The 15,279-nt window shown below is 65.4% G+C and overlaps 1 protein-coding gene across 1 annotated transcript; it reads left to right on the plus strand.

Moving 5' to 3' along the window:
• The first annotated feature begins 4,645 nt into the window (after positions 1-4,645).
• Positions 4,646-8,044, plus strand: ACTG1 (actin gamma 1). Its single transcript, XM_067308059.1, has 6 exons — positions 4,646-4,724; positions 5,450-5,582; positions 5,667-5,906; positions 6,187-6,625; positions 6,775-6,956; positions 7,066-8,044. Exons 2-6 carry the CDS (start codon positions 5,460-5,462, stop codon positions 7,207-7,209), a joined length of 1,128 nt encoding a protein of 375 aa, XP_067164160.1. The 5' UTR covers positions 4,646-4,724; positions 5,450-5,459; the 3' UTR covers positions 7,210-8,044.
• Positions 8,045-15,279: the final 7,235 nt, after the last annotated feature.

Here is a 15,279-nt window from a genome sequence, read left to right on the forward strand (position 1 = left end):
TTTCGCTTGAAGCCCCCGGCGCGAGGGGGCACCGCGGCCGGGTCCCCGGGGCTCCGGCACGCCGCGCCACCCTCCGCGCCGGCCCCGGCTCTCACCGTCGCCGTCCCCGCTGAGCCGCGGGTGGAAAACTTGGGTGGGAACCCGATCCGGGCGCGCGGGCCGGCGTATCCGTTGCCCGGGCGGGTTTGGGTTACCGGCGCCTCTGATTCGGCGCTGGGTCACCTCCAGCCGGGCGCTGCCTCCCGGCCGGCCCCTAAGCGCCTTACAATTAGCCAGGCATTTTGATTAGTTTAAACCTTTTATCCCGCTTTGGGGCCCTTGGCCTCCATCTGTCCTGTGGCCCCAAATCCCACCGGCGGCGGCAGATTGGGGTCACGGCGGCCCCCTCCCCGGCCCGGCCGCAGGACGATGCTGGGGGTGCCCTGCGGTCCGGGCTGTCGGGGCACCTGGTGCAGGGCTGAGACCGCCTCAAACTCATTGCACCGGTGTCAGCGCGCTGCAGCCTGAGGAGGGTTTGCAGGATGCAGGAGAGCTCGGGGCCGGGGCGCGGACACCCGGCTCCTGTCCCCGGCTCGTGGCAGGGCCGGGGGGTGCTGGGGGCCAGCAGGACCCGGCGGGGGGCCACACCGCGGCCCTGATTGACGCCGCCGCCCCCTCGCCGTGCCGGCAGCTCCGGTGTCCGGGCTCCGCCGGAGTTATTGTTCCTGAAAATAGGTCCCGGGGATTGGTTGCCTCATGATTTTTTCATGCCCGGGCTCTCTCTTACAGCGCGGGGGGCCGGGCCCCCCCGGGCAGGCGGGAGCGTTACCCGAGCCGCCGCCGCCGCCGCCGCCCGCCGCGGTGTCGCTAACCGCCCGCTGAAACGGATACGCCGCCCCGGCTCGGCTTTCCGGCCCGGCTGAGCGGGCCGGGCTGCCGCGGAGGGGCCCGGGAGCGCCGGCGCTGGCGGGCGCGTGCCGGCACCGCGGGGCCGGGAGCCGCATTTATACGTGCCTGTCCCCACCTCCCCCCCGCGCCCCCCCCCCCCCTGCCGCCGCCGAAAGGTCGGAGCCACTCGCTGAGGCCCGACGCGCTCGTGACGGGCCCTTGCGCTTGCCCGGAGGCGGGATTACTCCTGCCGGCGCTGCTGCGCCTCTTCCCTTTTCCTCCTCCTCCTCCTCCTCCTCCTCCTCCTCCCCGCAGTCTGGTTTCGCTCCGGCCGGCCGAGCCGGGGGCTGTGCCGGGGGTGGGCCGAGCCCCCCGCCGGGGAGCCGGTCGGGCCCGGGGTTGGGATCCAGGGGTCAGGAGCAGGGAGGGGCTGGGATTGGGGATGGGGTCAAGGTTTGGGGTTCAGGTCGGGGACCGGACAGGGGCTGGGGTCGGGGTCAGGGACGGCATCAGCGATGGGGTTGGGGTCAGAATTGGGATTAGGGCTGGGACTGGGGTGAGGTTTGGGGTTGGGGTGAGGAATGGGATCAGGGATGGGGATGAGGTTGGGGTTGGAATTGGGATTAGGGTTGGGATTGGGGTCAGAATTGGGGTCAGGGTGAGGGATGGGATCAGGGATGGGGTCAGGATCAGGAATGGCATCAGTGATGGGGTTGGGGATGGGGTCGGAGCTGGGGTTAGGACCAGGATCGGGGTGGGAATGGGGTCAGGCTGGGGTTGGGATCGGGTTCAGGGGTGGGATAGGGGACGGGGTCGGGATCGGGGACAACACTGGGATGGGGATGTGTCGGGGTCAGGACCGGGGTCAGGACGGAAGGGCCGGCGGCGGCAGCACCCAGCCTCGCCGCGGCCGCCCGCGGTCCCCAGGCCCCGCCGCCCCCGTCCCCGCGCCAACACCCAGCCGTCGCCACGGCAACCGGGGGGCCGCACGTCGCTGCGGCGACGCCGAGTGTGGCGGGGATGGGGGGGGGGCCCGGTCCCACCGCCGCCGGCCGGGGGGGGGGGGGCGGCCGTGACTCAGCGCCCGGCCCGGCGGCTCCTTCCTCCTCCTCCTCCTCCTCCTCCTCCTCCTCACGCGGGCGCGGGCGCGAGGCCGGGGCGAAGGTCCCGCCGCGGTGACGGTGACGGCGACGGCGGCGGCCTGGGCTGGGCCGTGGGCGGTTTCGGGGCTGAGGCGCGGCCGCGCCACCGGCCCCGATTTCTCCTAATATAGCCATGCCGGGACGCGCTACCTGGGCCGGCCCCGCGCCTCGCCGCGCCGCGCCGCACCTCGCCTCGCCTCGCCTCGCCGCCCACGGCCGCGCCGCGCCGCCAGCCCTGGCCCCGGCCCCCCGGCCCCGGGGCGCCGCCTCATCCCTGGCCGCTTTGTTGCCCTGTATCGAACGTTTCCTGCTTAAAAGTTAGCGGGGGGGGGGGGGTGTGAGGAGCCGGCGACCCCCGGAGCGGAGCGGAGCGGCGGTGCCGGGGTGCACGTGCCGTGCTGCCCGTTCCCGGCGCCGCGGCGTCGCCCGCTGCCACGGAGGGCCTGGAGGGGCGTGCGGCGCTCCGGCACGGCATGTGGCACTCCAGGCACGGCACGTAGGGCTTGGGGCACGGCACACACCGCTCCGGGCTTGGCACATGGGGCTCCCTGCATGGCACATGGTGCTCCGGCCATGGCACGTGGTGCTCCGGCCACGGCACATGGTGCTCTGGCCACGGCACGCAGCACTCCGGCCATGGCACATGGTGTTCCAACCATGGCACACGGCGCTCCGGCCATGGCACGTGGCTCTCCAGCCATGGCACATGGTGCTCCAGCCATGGCACACGGCGCTCCGGCCATGGCACGTGGCTCTCCAGCCATGGCACACGGCGCTCCGGCCACAGCACACGGCGCTCCGGCCATGGCACGTGGCTCTCCAGCCATGGCACATGGTGTTCCAACCATGGCACACAGCGCTCCAGATGTGGCACACAGGGATCCCCGCATGGCTCATGGCGCTCCAGCCATGGCACATGGCACTCCGGACATCACACACGGTGCTCCAGCCACGGCACAGGGCACTCCGGCCACGGCACGCGGCTCTCTGGACCCGGCGCGCCGGCAGGGCCAGCCGTGGGGCAGAAGCACGGTGGCGCGGGCGGGCAGCAGTGCCCCGGCGCGGCCCTGCCGACGGGGACGCGCAGCCCCGGCAAAGCGTGGGGAGCCGGTCACGCATCCCGGCATGGCGCCAGGCCTGGCCAGCCGGGGACATCCCGGGGACGTCAACCCTGGCACGGGTGCATGGCACTGCCGGAGCCGAGGCGGTGTGGGGGGGCCCCACGCGTGCTGGCCGCGCATGATGCAGGGACACAGCCACCCGTGGGGCGCCAAGCACTGCCCGCGCCGCGCCAGGGGCAGTCGCAGGTTGCACCGCACCGCGCACGCAGTGCACCGCCTGTCCGGGGGGTGCTCGGAGCTGCTGGTAGAGCGGTGCCGGTCACGGGGTGGTACTGGGTGCATGGTGTGCGACGGTAGGGTGCACGGCGTTATTTGTGGGGTGCATGGCGCTGTCCGTGGGGTGCACAGCACTGTCTGTGGGGTACATGGTGTTGCCTGTGGGGTGCACGGTGTTGTCCGTGGGGTGCACGGCGCAGCCCGCATGCAGCACTGCCACAAGGTGCACGGGGTTGCCGACGGGGCAGCGCTGCCTGAAGGGTGCACGGCGCTGCCTGAGGGTGCCCGGTGCTCTCCGTGGGGTGCTCGGTGTCATTTGTGGGGTGCACGGCGCTGTCTGTGGGGGTGTTCGGTGCTGCCGAGGGGGCGGTGCTGCAAGCAGGGTGCCCGCGCGCTGTCTGCGGGGCGCACGGAGCCGCGCCGGGGGTGCACAGCCCTGTCTGCGGGGCGCCCGGTGTTGCCTGAGGCGCCCGCATCAGGGTGCCTGGCACGGCCCGTGGGACGCCGGGTGCCTTGCGAGGGGGGCCTGGCGCTGCCTGAGGGCGGCACCGGGCTTTCTGGGGGGGGGGGGGGTATGGTGCTGCTGATGGGGCCGTGCTCGTGCAGGGTGCCCGAGGGGTGCACAGGCTGCGCAAGGGCGCTGCCTGGGGGGATGCGCAGCTGCCCCGGGGGGTGCACGGTGCTGTCTGGGGGGTGCACAGCTGCCCCAGGAGGTGCACGGTGCTGTCTGGGGGGGTGCACAGCTGCCCCGGGGGGATGCACGGCTGCCCCAGGGGGTGCACGGTGCTGCCTGGGGGGTGCACGGTGCTGTCTAGGGGATGCATAGCTGCTCCGGGGGGTGCACGGTGCTTCCTGGGGGGGTGCACGGTGCAATCTTTGGGGTGCAAGGTGCTGCCCCAGCGGGTGCAAGGTGCTGCCTTGGGGGGGTGCCGGCTGCCGCGGGCGTGCCCGGGGCGCCCCTGGTTGGCGGGGCCGGGCCGGGCCAGGCCAGGCCAGGCCAGGCCGGGCGCGGGGCGGTGCCGGCGGCGGCAGGGTGCCCGGTGCTGGCGGCCGGCGCGGGGTGCTGCCGGGGCCGGGGCCGCCGCCCCCCTCACCCCCCCCCGCGCGGCCCCTCCAGCCCCATGCAGGTTCCGGGGTGCTGCGGGGCGGGGGCAGACCGGCAGCCGCCCCACGTGGCCGTGGCCGCGCCAGCCAATGGGAGCGCGTGTTTCTGAAAGATCTCCATATATGGCGATCTTCTCGGCTGGTTAGGAGGGGCCAGCGCCCCCTGGGTATAAAAGCGTGGGGCTGCGCGCTCGACGGTCTCACTCAGCCGGCGGCAGCAGACCAGGCGGTATCGTCTTCCCCCCCCGCACCGTGAGAAGCCTCCTCCGCACAGGTACCGGCCTGCCCCGCCCGGCCCCGTGTGGCCCGAGCCCCCCGCTGCCCTCGGGGCCGGTGGCCGTTAGCCGTTAGGGCGTGGCTCGCGCCCCTACTTGGGCCGCGCCACTGAGGCCCCGGTGGGGGGGGATGGGCGCGGGGGGGGGTTGCAGTGTGCCGGTCCCGGCTGGCTGTTGGGGTGGGCTGTGGCCGCCCTGGCTCTTCCCCCCCCCCCCCCCCCCGCCGTTGGAGTGGTCTCGCCCGTTTGAATGGGAGTTGGGCCGTTGTGGTAGGGGGGGAGGGGGGCGCGAGCCGGGGGAGGGTGGGGCGCGATTGGCTGCGGAGGCGAGTGACGTCAGGGCGCGGGAGATTCAAACGGCGGCGCGGCGCGGGCGGGTGCCGGGCGCGGCGCGGTGCAGCGGCGCTGCCGCGCTCGGACCGGACCAGACCAGACCGGACCGGCCCTGCCCGCCGGCGCTCCGCCGCGGCTGCCCGGCCCGCTGCGCTGTGCAAGAGCCGCCCCGCGGCGGGCGACGGCCGCTTGGCAGGGAGCCGGCCCGTCTGCGGGAGCCCCCCCCCCCCACCCGGGGCGAGGGCTGGCCCTGGCCCGCTGCCAGCGCGGCCTCCCGGGGCCGGGACTGCGGCCCCTGCCCGGCGCTGAGCTGTGCGGGCGTGACGTGGCGCCGGGGACGGCGGGGCTGCGCAGGAGGGTGGCTGAGCGAGGACTCGCTCTCTTTCCGTCAGATCCTTCAAAATGGAAGAAGAAATTGCAGCGCTCGTCATCGACAACGGCTCCGGCATGTGCAAAGCTGGCTTTGCAGGAGATGATGCTCCCCGTGCTGTGTTCCCCTCCATTGTTGGGCGCCCGAGACACCAGGTAAGCTGGGAGCGCCCTGCCGGGAGTGGGTGCGCCTGGGGCGGTGCTGCGGCGCACGGAGCTGACTCACGCCTTGCCTCCTAGGGCGTCATGGTGGGCATGGGGCAGAAGGACAGCTACGTAGGTGATGAGGCCCAGAGCAAGAGAGGAATCCTCACCCTGAAGTACCCCATTGAGCACGGTATTGTCACCAACTGGGATGACATGGAGAAAATCTGGCATCACACTTTCTACAATGAGCTTCGTGTGGCTCCTGAGGAACACCCTGTCCTGCTCACAGAGGCTCCTCTGAACCCCAAGGCCAACAGAGAGAAGATGACACAGGTATACTTACTTGGGTAATAGCCACTGCTTACCTTCATCTTCACAAACCCTCTTTTGTTATGGCATCTTAAACCTGAGGTTTTTCTCCCAATGTTTTCAGGGTTCTCTACTCCTGGCATTTCCTCCTTGACGTCTCAGGTTTCTTTCATTTGTGTTTTCTGCCTGCATTCTTTGCTTTTCTTTCACACATCAGTTTTTGCATGTTGGCATGCATGTTCTAACACAGGTGTGAGTGACTCAGCTTGTTGTTCCCTGCTGAACTGTTTCTTCTTTCTTCCAGATAATGTTCGAGACCTTCAACACCCCAGCCATGTACGTTGCCATCCAGGCTGTGCTGTCCCTGTATGCCTCTGGTCGTACCACTGGTATCGTTATGGACTCTGGGGATGGTGTCACCCACACTGTGCCCATCTACGAGGGCTATGCTCTGCCCCATGCCATCCTGCGTCTGGACTTGGCTGGCCGTGACCTGACAGACTACCTCATGAAGATCCTGACAGAAAGAGGCTACAGCTTCACTACAACAGCTGAAAGGGAGATTGTCCGTGACATAAAGGAAAAGCTGTGCTATGTCGCCCTGGACTTCGAGCAGGAGATGGCCACTGCTGCCTCTTCCTCCTCCCTGGAGAAGAGCTATGAGCTGCCTGATGGTCAGGTGATCACCATTGGCAATGAGCGGTTCAGGTGTCCAGAAGCCCTCTTCCAGCCATCCTTCCTGGGTAGGTATGGGCCAGAGCAGGCCAGTAGCACCCAGGGTGCCCCTCTGGTGTGGGAGCTGCAGTGCTCTGGCTGTGTTGAGCTGTGGGGTTGGCATCACTGTGATGAGGTGCTGCGTGTGTACTAACAAGCCTGCAACTCTTCTCCCTAGGCATGGAGTCTTGTGGCATTCATGAGACCACTTTCAACTCAATCATGAAGTGTGATGTAGATATCAGGAAGGACCTGTATGCCAACACAGTATTGTCCGGTGGTACCACAATGTACCCTGGAATTGCTGACAGAATGCAGAAGGAAATCACAGCTCTGGCACCTAGCACAATGAAGATCAAGGTAAGAAATACGCCTTTGTCCCCCTGCAGACAAAGGTGCAGGCCCCTGTGTGTGGTGGAAGGAGGCAGGAAAACCCTGGGCAGTTCTGACTGCTCCTCTTCTCTTGCAGATCATTGCCCCACCTGAGCGTAAATACTCTGTCTGGATTGGTGGCTCCATCCTGGCGTCTCTATCAACCTTCCAGCAGATGTGGATCAGCAAGCAGGAATATGATGAGTCTGGCCCATCCATTGTCCACCGTAAATGCTTCTAAATGGACTGCTAGCAGATGCACAGCATCTGCTGCATGAGTTGTTTCACTAGTATACATTTGCCCAGGCAAATCTATACACCTCATGCTAGCCTCATAAAACTGGAATAAGCCTTCTTTCAAAAGAAACTTGCCCTTGGAAAGTCTGTATCTGATGTTAGACAAATGTCAGCACTGGATTGTCGAGCTGTCACTTGATTTGACCTTGTATTCAAGTTAACTGTTCCCTTGGTGTACACCTTAGCAAAATACCCTGTACAGATCTGATCTAAGCCTGGGACAGGTGCCTCACTCCTGTGACATCCTTGCTAAGGGTAACTTGTGTTTGCAGGGAGCCCGTTCTGACAGTGGTTCTCATGACTTGCTATACTGACAGTGACACTTCTCCAAGAGCGCAGGCTCTGGGGCTCGGGACAGATTTGTACAGGGTATTTGGAGTCAGACTTCCAGTACATTCAGTGTGGAGTATTCCAGATTTCGTGTAGAGGCTGGTAGGAGTCCATCAAGAATTCACTTCTGTTGCTGCCGTTCTAGCAAGGTTGGGACACATATCACATCCAAGCCTTATGAACCAGTCTTCATTTTCCTACCCACCTGTATCCCAGTAAAACATCATGGGGCTGAAGTTACTCAACTTGAGTTGCGGAAACTTTGCATTTACACCTGTAAATTTATGCATCAAGTTTAATTTATGTAAGATTTTTGTACGTTGCCTTAATGTTCTCACATGACAGTAGAAAACCAAAATTTGTAAGTCATCCTAAAGTTGAGAAATTGTAATGCCCAACAACACATCATTGTGTAAGGAAAAATAAAAAAAGCGCTGCAGTAAACTTAACCTTGGTGTTGGTGTCCTCAGGAAGGGAGTGGGGACTGTGGTGGCGAGACCTGCCCTGGGAGCAGGTGTACCTGCTGGGGAGGGAGCTGGCCCTGCCTGGGCTTGTCCTCCTGCGGGTGCCTCATAGGAGCTGAGCTGGCACTGACTCGGAGCTTCCTGCTTCTGTTTCCAAGGAAGCTGTCAGTTATGTTGTTCTGGCACTTCAAAGCTTGCTGGAGCCCTAGTTGTTAAGTTTAAAAATAGCTGTTTACTTGCCAAGCAAGTGTCAGAGTGATGGAGGAGTTGTGATGGGAAGCTTTCCACCCTTGAACTTATCTCCAGCAGTCTTAATGACTTAATCTCAGGTTCTCCTTGGCTTTCTCTAAGCCCTCAGTGCAGTTTTATCCTGCTTTTGGCAAAAAGGCTGGAAGAAGGAGTCTGATGCAGCAGCCTCCCTGGCTCTCTTAAGGGGCTGGGGAAGGAGCCCCTGTCCCTCTGCTGCGCAAGGGATGGGGCGTGAGCAGCCTCCCCCTCTCCCAGGTGCTCTGGGCCCTGCGGGGCTGGAGATGGGCCCTGGCCCGTGGCGCAGGAGCATGAGCAGCGCTGGCCCCCAGGAAGGGGGGGTTGAGCTGCTGCAAAGCCCGCGGGCCCCCCAGGCCAGGGCTGGCCAGCTGCAGCTCGCTGTGCTCGGCAGCAACCTGCGGCGAGGCGGTGGTGCCGACGGGCGACGGGAAGCTGCATTAAGGCATTTCTGCTTGGCGGCAGCTTCCTTGCCGGGAAGGAGCGGCTGTGCTGCGCTGCTCTCATTTCTGAGGGGAGAGAGAGACCCGCTAATTAATTAAAGTACCCAAGGTCAGGCAGCGCAGCTGCAATTAGGCCCTTGCTAGGTCTGCTGCAAACATTGCTCCTCTCATTACTGCCTTCACCCTGCTCGCGGCCTTCCTGCTGAACGCCCAACGTCGGGGCGGCGCGGGCGCGGAGGCTGCAGGGAGCCTGCCCGTGCCGCCCCGGGGCCGCCGCAGCAGATCGATGGGCTGCACACGGCGCCGGGCGAGGACCCGGGTGCAACGGGCACCCAGCTACTGATATGCGTGGCTGCAGCGGCTGCAGAGGGGCCGGCGGTGCCAGGCACCCGTGCTGCGTCCTCTGCACAGCTGGCCTGGTCTCCGCCATGGGGCAGGGGCCTCTCTCAGCCCCCTCCCCAGCACCCTCTGCCCGGTTCCCACACGTCGGGGGCTCTGCAGGGAACCAGGCTGCGGGGAGACTGGGAGGTGCTCGGGCAGCCCAACTGGCCCGGGTCCCTCTGATTGACAGTGAGGCCTCTGTGTTGCACCGTGCCGTATTGCACAGCACCGTGCTGTACTGTGCCGTGTTGCACGGTGCCGTGTTGCACCGTGCCGTGTTGCACACCACTGTGCCATGTTGTGCCATGCTGCGTTGCCCTGTGCCATGCTGTGCCATGTTGCACCATGCCGTGTTGCACAGCGCCATGCCATCTTGTGCCGTGTTGCACGGTGCCGTGTTGCACCATGCTGTGTTGTGCCACATCACGGGCTAAACCTGCAGCCCCTCGGCCCTGCCGTGCCCTCGGTGGGGTAGAACCGCCCGTGCTGTGCCTCCCGCGCCGGGCCGGGCTGAGCTGTTCGGGGCAGACCCTGCGCCCCACTGCAGCCCTGGCTCCGGCCTCCGCTGCTCCCGGCCCCAGGGCCTGGCACGCCCTGGAGGGGTGCAGCCCCACTCCAGCCCCACATCGTCTGCGCTCCTGGCCGAGGGCCTGGTGCTCCCATGGTGCCTGGCCCCAGCACACGCTACCCTGGTGGCTCCATCCCAGCAGGTGCCTGTGGAGATGTGCGAGCGAGTGGTCAGCGCTGGGGCGACATGCTGGTGGGGCGCCTGGGCGGGCTGTGGTGCTTCCGGCACAGGGCTGGCTGTGCCCCACGGCGCAGGCTCTGCTGCCTCCAGCCCTGGCTGTGCTCTGGCCACAGCTCGGGGGCTCGGTCCCTGCTGCCAGGGCTGGGGGGGGAAAGGGGGGGGCAGCCTGGGAGTGCCTGAGCCCCCCCCGCTGTGCGCAGCCCCCCACTGGGCCCTGCGAGGGGAACTGCTGCCCAGCTGCCCAGCCAGCCCACCGTCCAGCTGTTCATCCCTCCATCCGTCCATCTCGCCATCCACCCATCTGTCCCTCCATTTGTCCATCCTGCCAGCCATCCACCCATCTCTCCATCCATCTGTCCCTCCTTCCCTCCATGCCTCCATCCCTGCATCTCTCCATCCCTCCAGCTCTGCATCCATCTCTCCCTCTCTCCATCTCTGCATCCTTCATCCCTTCACCTCTCCATTCCTCCATCCCTCTGTCCCTCCAGCCATCCCTCTCGCCATCCCTCCGTGCCTTTATCCCTCCGTGTCCCGGCCCCCCCCCACCCCGTGCGCCGGGGCCGCAGCCGGCGGCGGCCGCGAGAGGGCAGCGCCGCTCCGCCGCCCTGACACGAGTGCGCCGGGTCTCAGCTCGAGCGAGACCCGGAGGGAGCAGTGGGGCTGGGGAGAGCCCGTTCCCCTCCCCCCCCCCCGGGCCTGCCCCCCATGTACCCCTTTGCTGCCGGGGTGCAAATGCCCCGTGGGTGCTATGGGGCCCGGCGTGCAGAGAGGGGACCCTGCCCCGGCACCCTTCGGCCTGGGGACACCTGCCACCTCCAACCTCCCCTGCATCCATGCTCCTCTCCTTGCGCCCATGCAACTCCCTGCAAACCCCTGCAGCCCCGCAGCACCTCTTGCCCCTCCCTGCACCACTGCAAATCCCATGGCACCCCTTGTCCTCTCCTGCACACCTGCAACCTCCTGCCCCCCTTGTCCCTCCCTGCACCTCTGCACCCCCCCCGACGCCTTGTCCCTCCCTGCACCCCTTGTCCTCTCCTGCACACCTGCAGCCTCCTGCCCCCCTTGTCCCTCCCTGCACCTCTGCACCCCCCCCCCGACGCCTTGTCCCTCCCTGCACCCCTTGTCCTCTCCTGCACACCTGCATCCCCCTGCACCCCTTGTCCCTCCCTGCACCTCTGCACCCCCCCGACGCCTTGTCCCTCCCTGCACCCCTTGTCCTCTCCTGCACACCTGCAGCCTCCTGCCCCCCTTGTCCCTCCCTGCACCTCTGCACCCCCCCCCGACGCCTTGTCCCTCCCTGCACCCCTTGTCCTCTCCTGCACACCTGCAACCTCCTGCCCCCCTTGTCCCTCCCTGCACCTCTGCACCCCCCCGACCCCTTGTCCCTCCCTGCACCCCTTGTCCTCTCCTGCACACCTGCATCCCCCTGCACCCCTTGTCCCTCCCTGCACCTCTGCACCCCCCCCGACCCCTTGTCCCTCCCTGCACCCCTTGTCCTCTCCTGCACACCTGCAACCTCCTGCCCCCCTTGTCCCTCCCTGCACCTCTGCACCCCCCCCGACCCCTTGTCCCTCCCTGCACCCCTTGTCCTCTCCTGCACACCTGCAACCTCCTGCCCCCCTTGTCCCTCCCTGCACCTCTGCACCCCCCCCCGACGCCTTGTCCCTCCCTGCACCCCTTGTCCTCTCCTGCACACCTGCATCCCCCTGCCCCCCTTGTCCCTCCCTGCACCTCTGCACCCCCCCCCGACGCCTTGTCCCTCCCTGCACCCCTTGTCCTCTCCTGCACACCTGCAACCTCCTGCACCCCTTGTCCCTCCCTGCACCTCTGCACCCCCCCCGACCCCTTGTCCCTCCCTGCACCCCTTGTCCTCTCCTGCACACCTGCATCCCCCTGCACCCCTTGTCCCTCCCTGCCCCCCCCGCACCCCCCTGCTCTCCCTTGAAAGGGTTAAGTGCACCAGGGTGGTGAGAACAAAAGGGCTCCCCGCCAGCCAATGGGAGCAGGGCGCTGCACCCCGACACCCTCTGGTTGGCTGCAGCTCGGCCAATTGCGGGCGAGCACTGGCTGCCTGTCCGTGCCCACGTGGGGAGGGAGCGCGCTGCCTCCTCCCTCGCCCCCCCCCCCCGGCCGGGGACCAGCCCGGGGCTCGGCCCCCGCATCCACCCCTCCCCTCCTGCATCCATCCTCCTCCTCATCCTGCATCCATCCCCCTCCTCAGCCTGCATCCATCCCCCTCCTCAGCCTGCATCCATCCCCCCTCCTGCATCCATCCTCCTCATCCTGCATCCACCCCTCCCCTCCTGCATCCATCCTCCTCCTCATCCTGCATCCATCCCCCTCCTCAGCCTGCATCCATCCCCCCCTCCTGCATCCATCCTCCTCATCCTGCATCCACCCCCCCCTCCTGCATCCATCCTCCTCATCCTGCATCCACCCCCCCCCCCTGCATCCATCCTCCTCCTCCTCATCCTGCATCCACCCCCCCCTCCTGCATCCATCCTCCTCATCCTGCATCCACCCCCCCCCTGCATCCATCCTCCTCATCCTGCATCCATCCTCCTCCTCAACCTGCATCCATTCCCCCTCCTGCATCCATCCTCATCCTCATCCTGCATCCATCCTCCTCCTCAACCTGCATCCATTCCCCCTCCTGCATCCATCCCCCTCCTCATCCTGCATCCTCCTCCTGCAGCCTCCTCCCTCCTGCATCCATCCCCCCATCCTCCTCCTCATCCTGCAGCCTCCTCCCTCCTGCATCCATCCCCCCCCCGCATCCATCCCCTCCTCATCCTGCATCCATCCTCCTCATCCTGCATCCATCCCCCCTCCTGCATCCATCCTCCTCATCCTGCATCCACCCCCCCCCCCGCATCCATCCTCCTCCTCCTCATCCTGCATCCATCCCCCTCCTCAACCTGCATCCACCCCCCCCGCATCCATCCTCCTCCTCCTCATCCTGCATCCATCCTCCTCCTCATCCTGCATCCATCCCCCTCCTCATCCTGCATCCATCCCCCTCCTCAACCTGCATCCACCCCCCCCCCGCATCCATCCTCCTCCTCCTCAACCTGCATCCATTCCCCCTCCTGCATCCATCCTCCTCCTCATCCTGCATCCATCCTCCTCCTCAACCTGCATCCATTCCCCCTCCTGCATCCATCCTCATCCTCATCCTGCATCCATCCCCCTCCTCAACCTGCATCCACCCCCCCCCGCATCCATCCTCCTCCTCCTCATCCTGCATCCATCCTCCTCCTCAACCTGCATCCATCCTCCTCCTCAACCTGCATCCATTCCCCCTCCTGCATCCATCCTCATCCTGCATCCATCCTCCTCATCCTGCATCCATCCCCCCTCCTGCATCCATCCCCCTCCTCATCCTGCATCCTCCTCCTGCAGCCTCCTCCCTCCTGCATCCATCCCCCCCATCCTCCTCCTCATCCTGCAGCCTCCTCCCTCCTGCATCCATCCCCCCCCGCATCCATCCCCTCCTCATCCTGCATCCTCCTCCTCATCCTGCATCCTCCTCCTCATCCTGCAGCCTCCTCCCTCCTGCATCCATCCCCCTGCCCCGCATGCTCCCTCCCTCTTGCCATCCATCCCCCCTCCCCCATCCTGCTCACTCCTGCAGCCATCCCTCTCCTGCATTCCCCTCCTCCCCCTCCTGCAACCATCTCCCTCCTGCATCCATCTCCCTCTTCCTCCCTCCTGCCATCCATTCCCCTCCGGCATCCTGCTCCTCTTCCCACTCTCCTGCACACCAGGCCGGATCCTGCACCCTGGCCAGATTCTTCATCCTCCTCCTTCCTATATCCGCCTCATCCTGTATCCATCCCCCTCCTGCATCCCCCCCCCCCCCCAAAAAAAAAAATCCAGCCCTCTCATGGCTCCTCTGCACAAGGGCCGGATCCTGCACCCTGGGCCAGATTCTGCCTCTCTCCAGGGCTGGATCCTGCCCCCCATGGCTGGATTCTGCACCCTCCTCCTCTTGCTACCCCTCTCTGCATCCTCCCCCCCCCCCCCCCCAACCATCTCCCTCCTGCATCCGTCTCCCTCTTCCTCCCTCCCACATCCATTCCCCTCCTGCAGTCTGCTCCTCCTCCCACTCTCCTGCACACTGGGCTGGATCCTGCACCCTGGGCCAGATTCTGCCTCCTCCCCCGGGCCAGATCCTGCACCCTCCTCCTCCCTCCCACCATCCCACTCCTGCATCCTCCTCCTGCAACCATCTCCCTCCTGCATCCTCCTGCTCCCTCATGCATCCATCTCCCTCTTCCTCCCTCTTGCCATCGATTCCCCTCCTGCATCCTGCTCCTCCTCCCACCCTCCTGCATGCCGGGCCGGATCCTGCACCCTGGCCAGTTTCTTCATCCTTCTCCCCCCTGCATCCATTCCCCTAACTGCATCCTCTTCCTCTCACCTCCTCCTTCTCCCTCCCACAATCCAGCCCTCTCCTGCATCTTCCTCCCCCCATCCAGCCCTCTCATGTATCCTCTGCACCAGGGCTGGATCCCACAACCTGGGCCGGATCCTGCACCAGGGCCGGATCCTGCATCCTCTTCCTCCCACTTCCTCCACCCCTCTCTTGCAGTCTTCCTCCTCCCTCCTCCTCCTCCTCCCTCCTGCCCCTCCTCCAGGGTGGCCGGGCGCAGGGTCCGGCCGCGCCAGGCCCCGGGAAGCAGAGGCGGGCGCCGGGAACGGTTCATATATTTATTCATAAGCCAAGTTATCAATAAAAAAGTTCCATACTAAAAGGCCTTTACATAGAGTTTGCTGTTCATAAAACCTTTGTGTTTTTAATCCTTTTTTCCTTTTTTTTTCCTTTTTTTATTTTTTTTTGTCATCAGGTTTTTCGTTTGTTTTTTTTTTTGCCTTTTTTTTTCTTTTTTTTTTTTTTTAGTGTTTACACTGGAAAAGCTCCCTTCCCCCCCTCCCCCCCCCCCCCCCCCCGCGCCGTGCCGGGGCGGCGCGGCCTGTACACATTTACAGCGCGGGGCGGCGGGCGGCGCGGGGCCGGCGCGGGGGGGCCAGCGCCACGGGCGCCCGCCGCCCCCCTATATACAGTCCCCCGCTGTCCTCATCCCAGCCAGGCTGGGGGAAACAGTGCACTGAAACGGAAACGCCCCCCCCAAACCCCCCCCCCGCCCGCCCGCCCCGCTTTTTATTATTATTTATCCATTTATTTAGTTATTTAATTTCGCTTCGTTCCGCTTGTCCTTTTTTGTGTCGCTGCCGCCGGTCCGTCGGTTCTCCGTAAAACTCCCCCCCCTCCCCACCACACTCCCCCCCCCCCCCCGAAAGAAATACAATATTTACACGCAAAATAAATAGAACAACACACCTGATTTCTGCTTTACCTGCTGGCAAACAGTCCGAGGTAC

Source organism: Apteryx mantelli, chromosome 19 (assembly GCF_036417845.1).
Source record: "Apteryx mantelli isolate bAptMan1 chromosome 19, bAptMan1.hap1, whole genome shotgun sequence".
NCBI lineage: Eukaryota > Metazoa > Chordata > Aves > Apterygiformes > Apterygidae > Apteryx > Apteryx mantelli.

Coding starts and splice junctions, on each gene's coding strand:
- ACTG1 (XM_067308059.1), top strand. CDS start 5,460: ATGGAAGAAGAAATTGCAGCGCTCGTCATCGACAACGGCTCCGGCATG. Junction 5,583..5,666: donor TTGGGCGCCCGAGACACCAG/GTAAGCTGGGAG, acceptor CTTGCCTCCTAG/GGCGTCATGGTGGGCATGGG. Junction 6,626..6,774: donor CTTCCAGCCATCCTTCCTGG/GTAGGTATGGGC, acceptor TCTTCTCCCTAG/GCATGGAGTCTTGTGGCATT.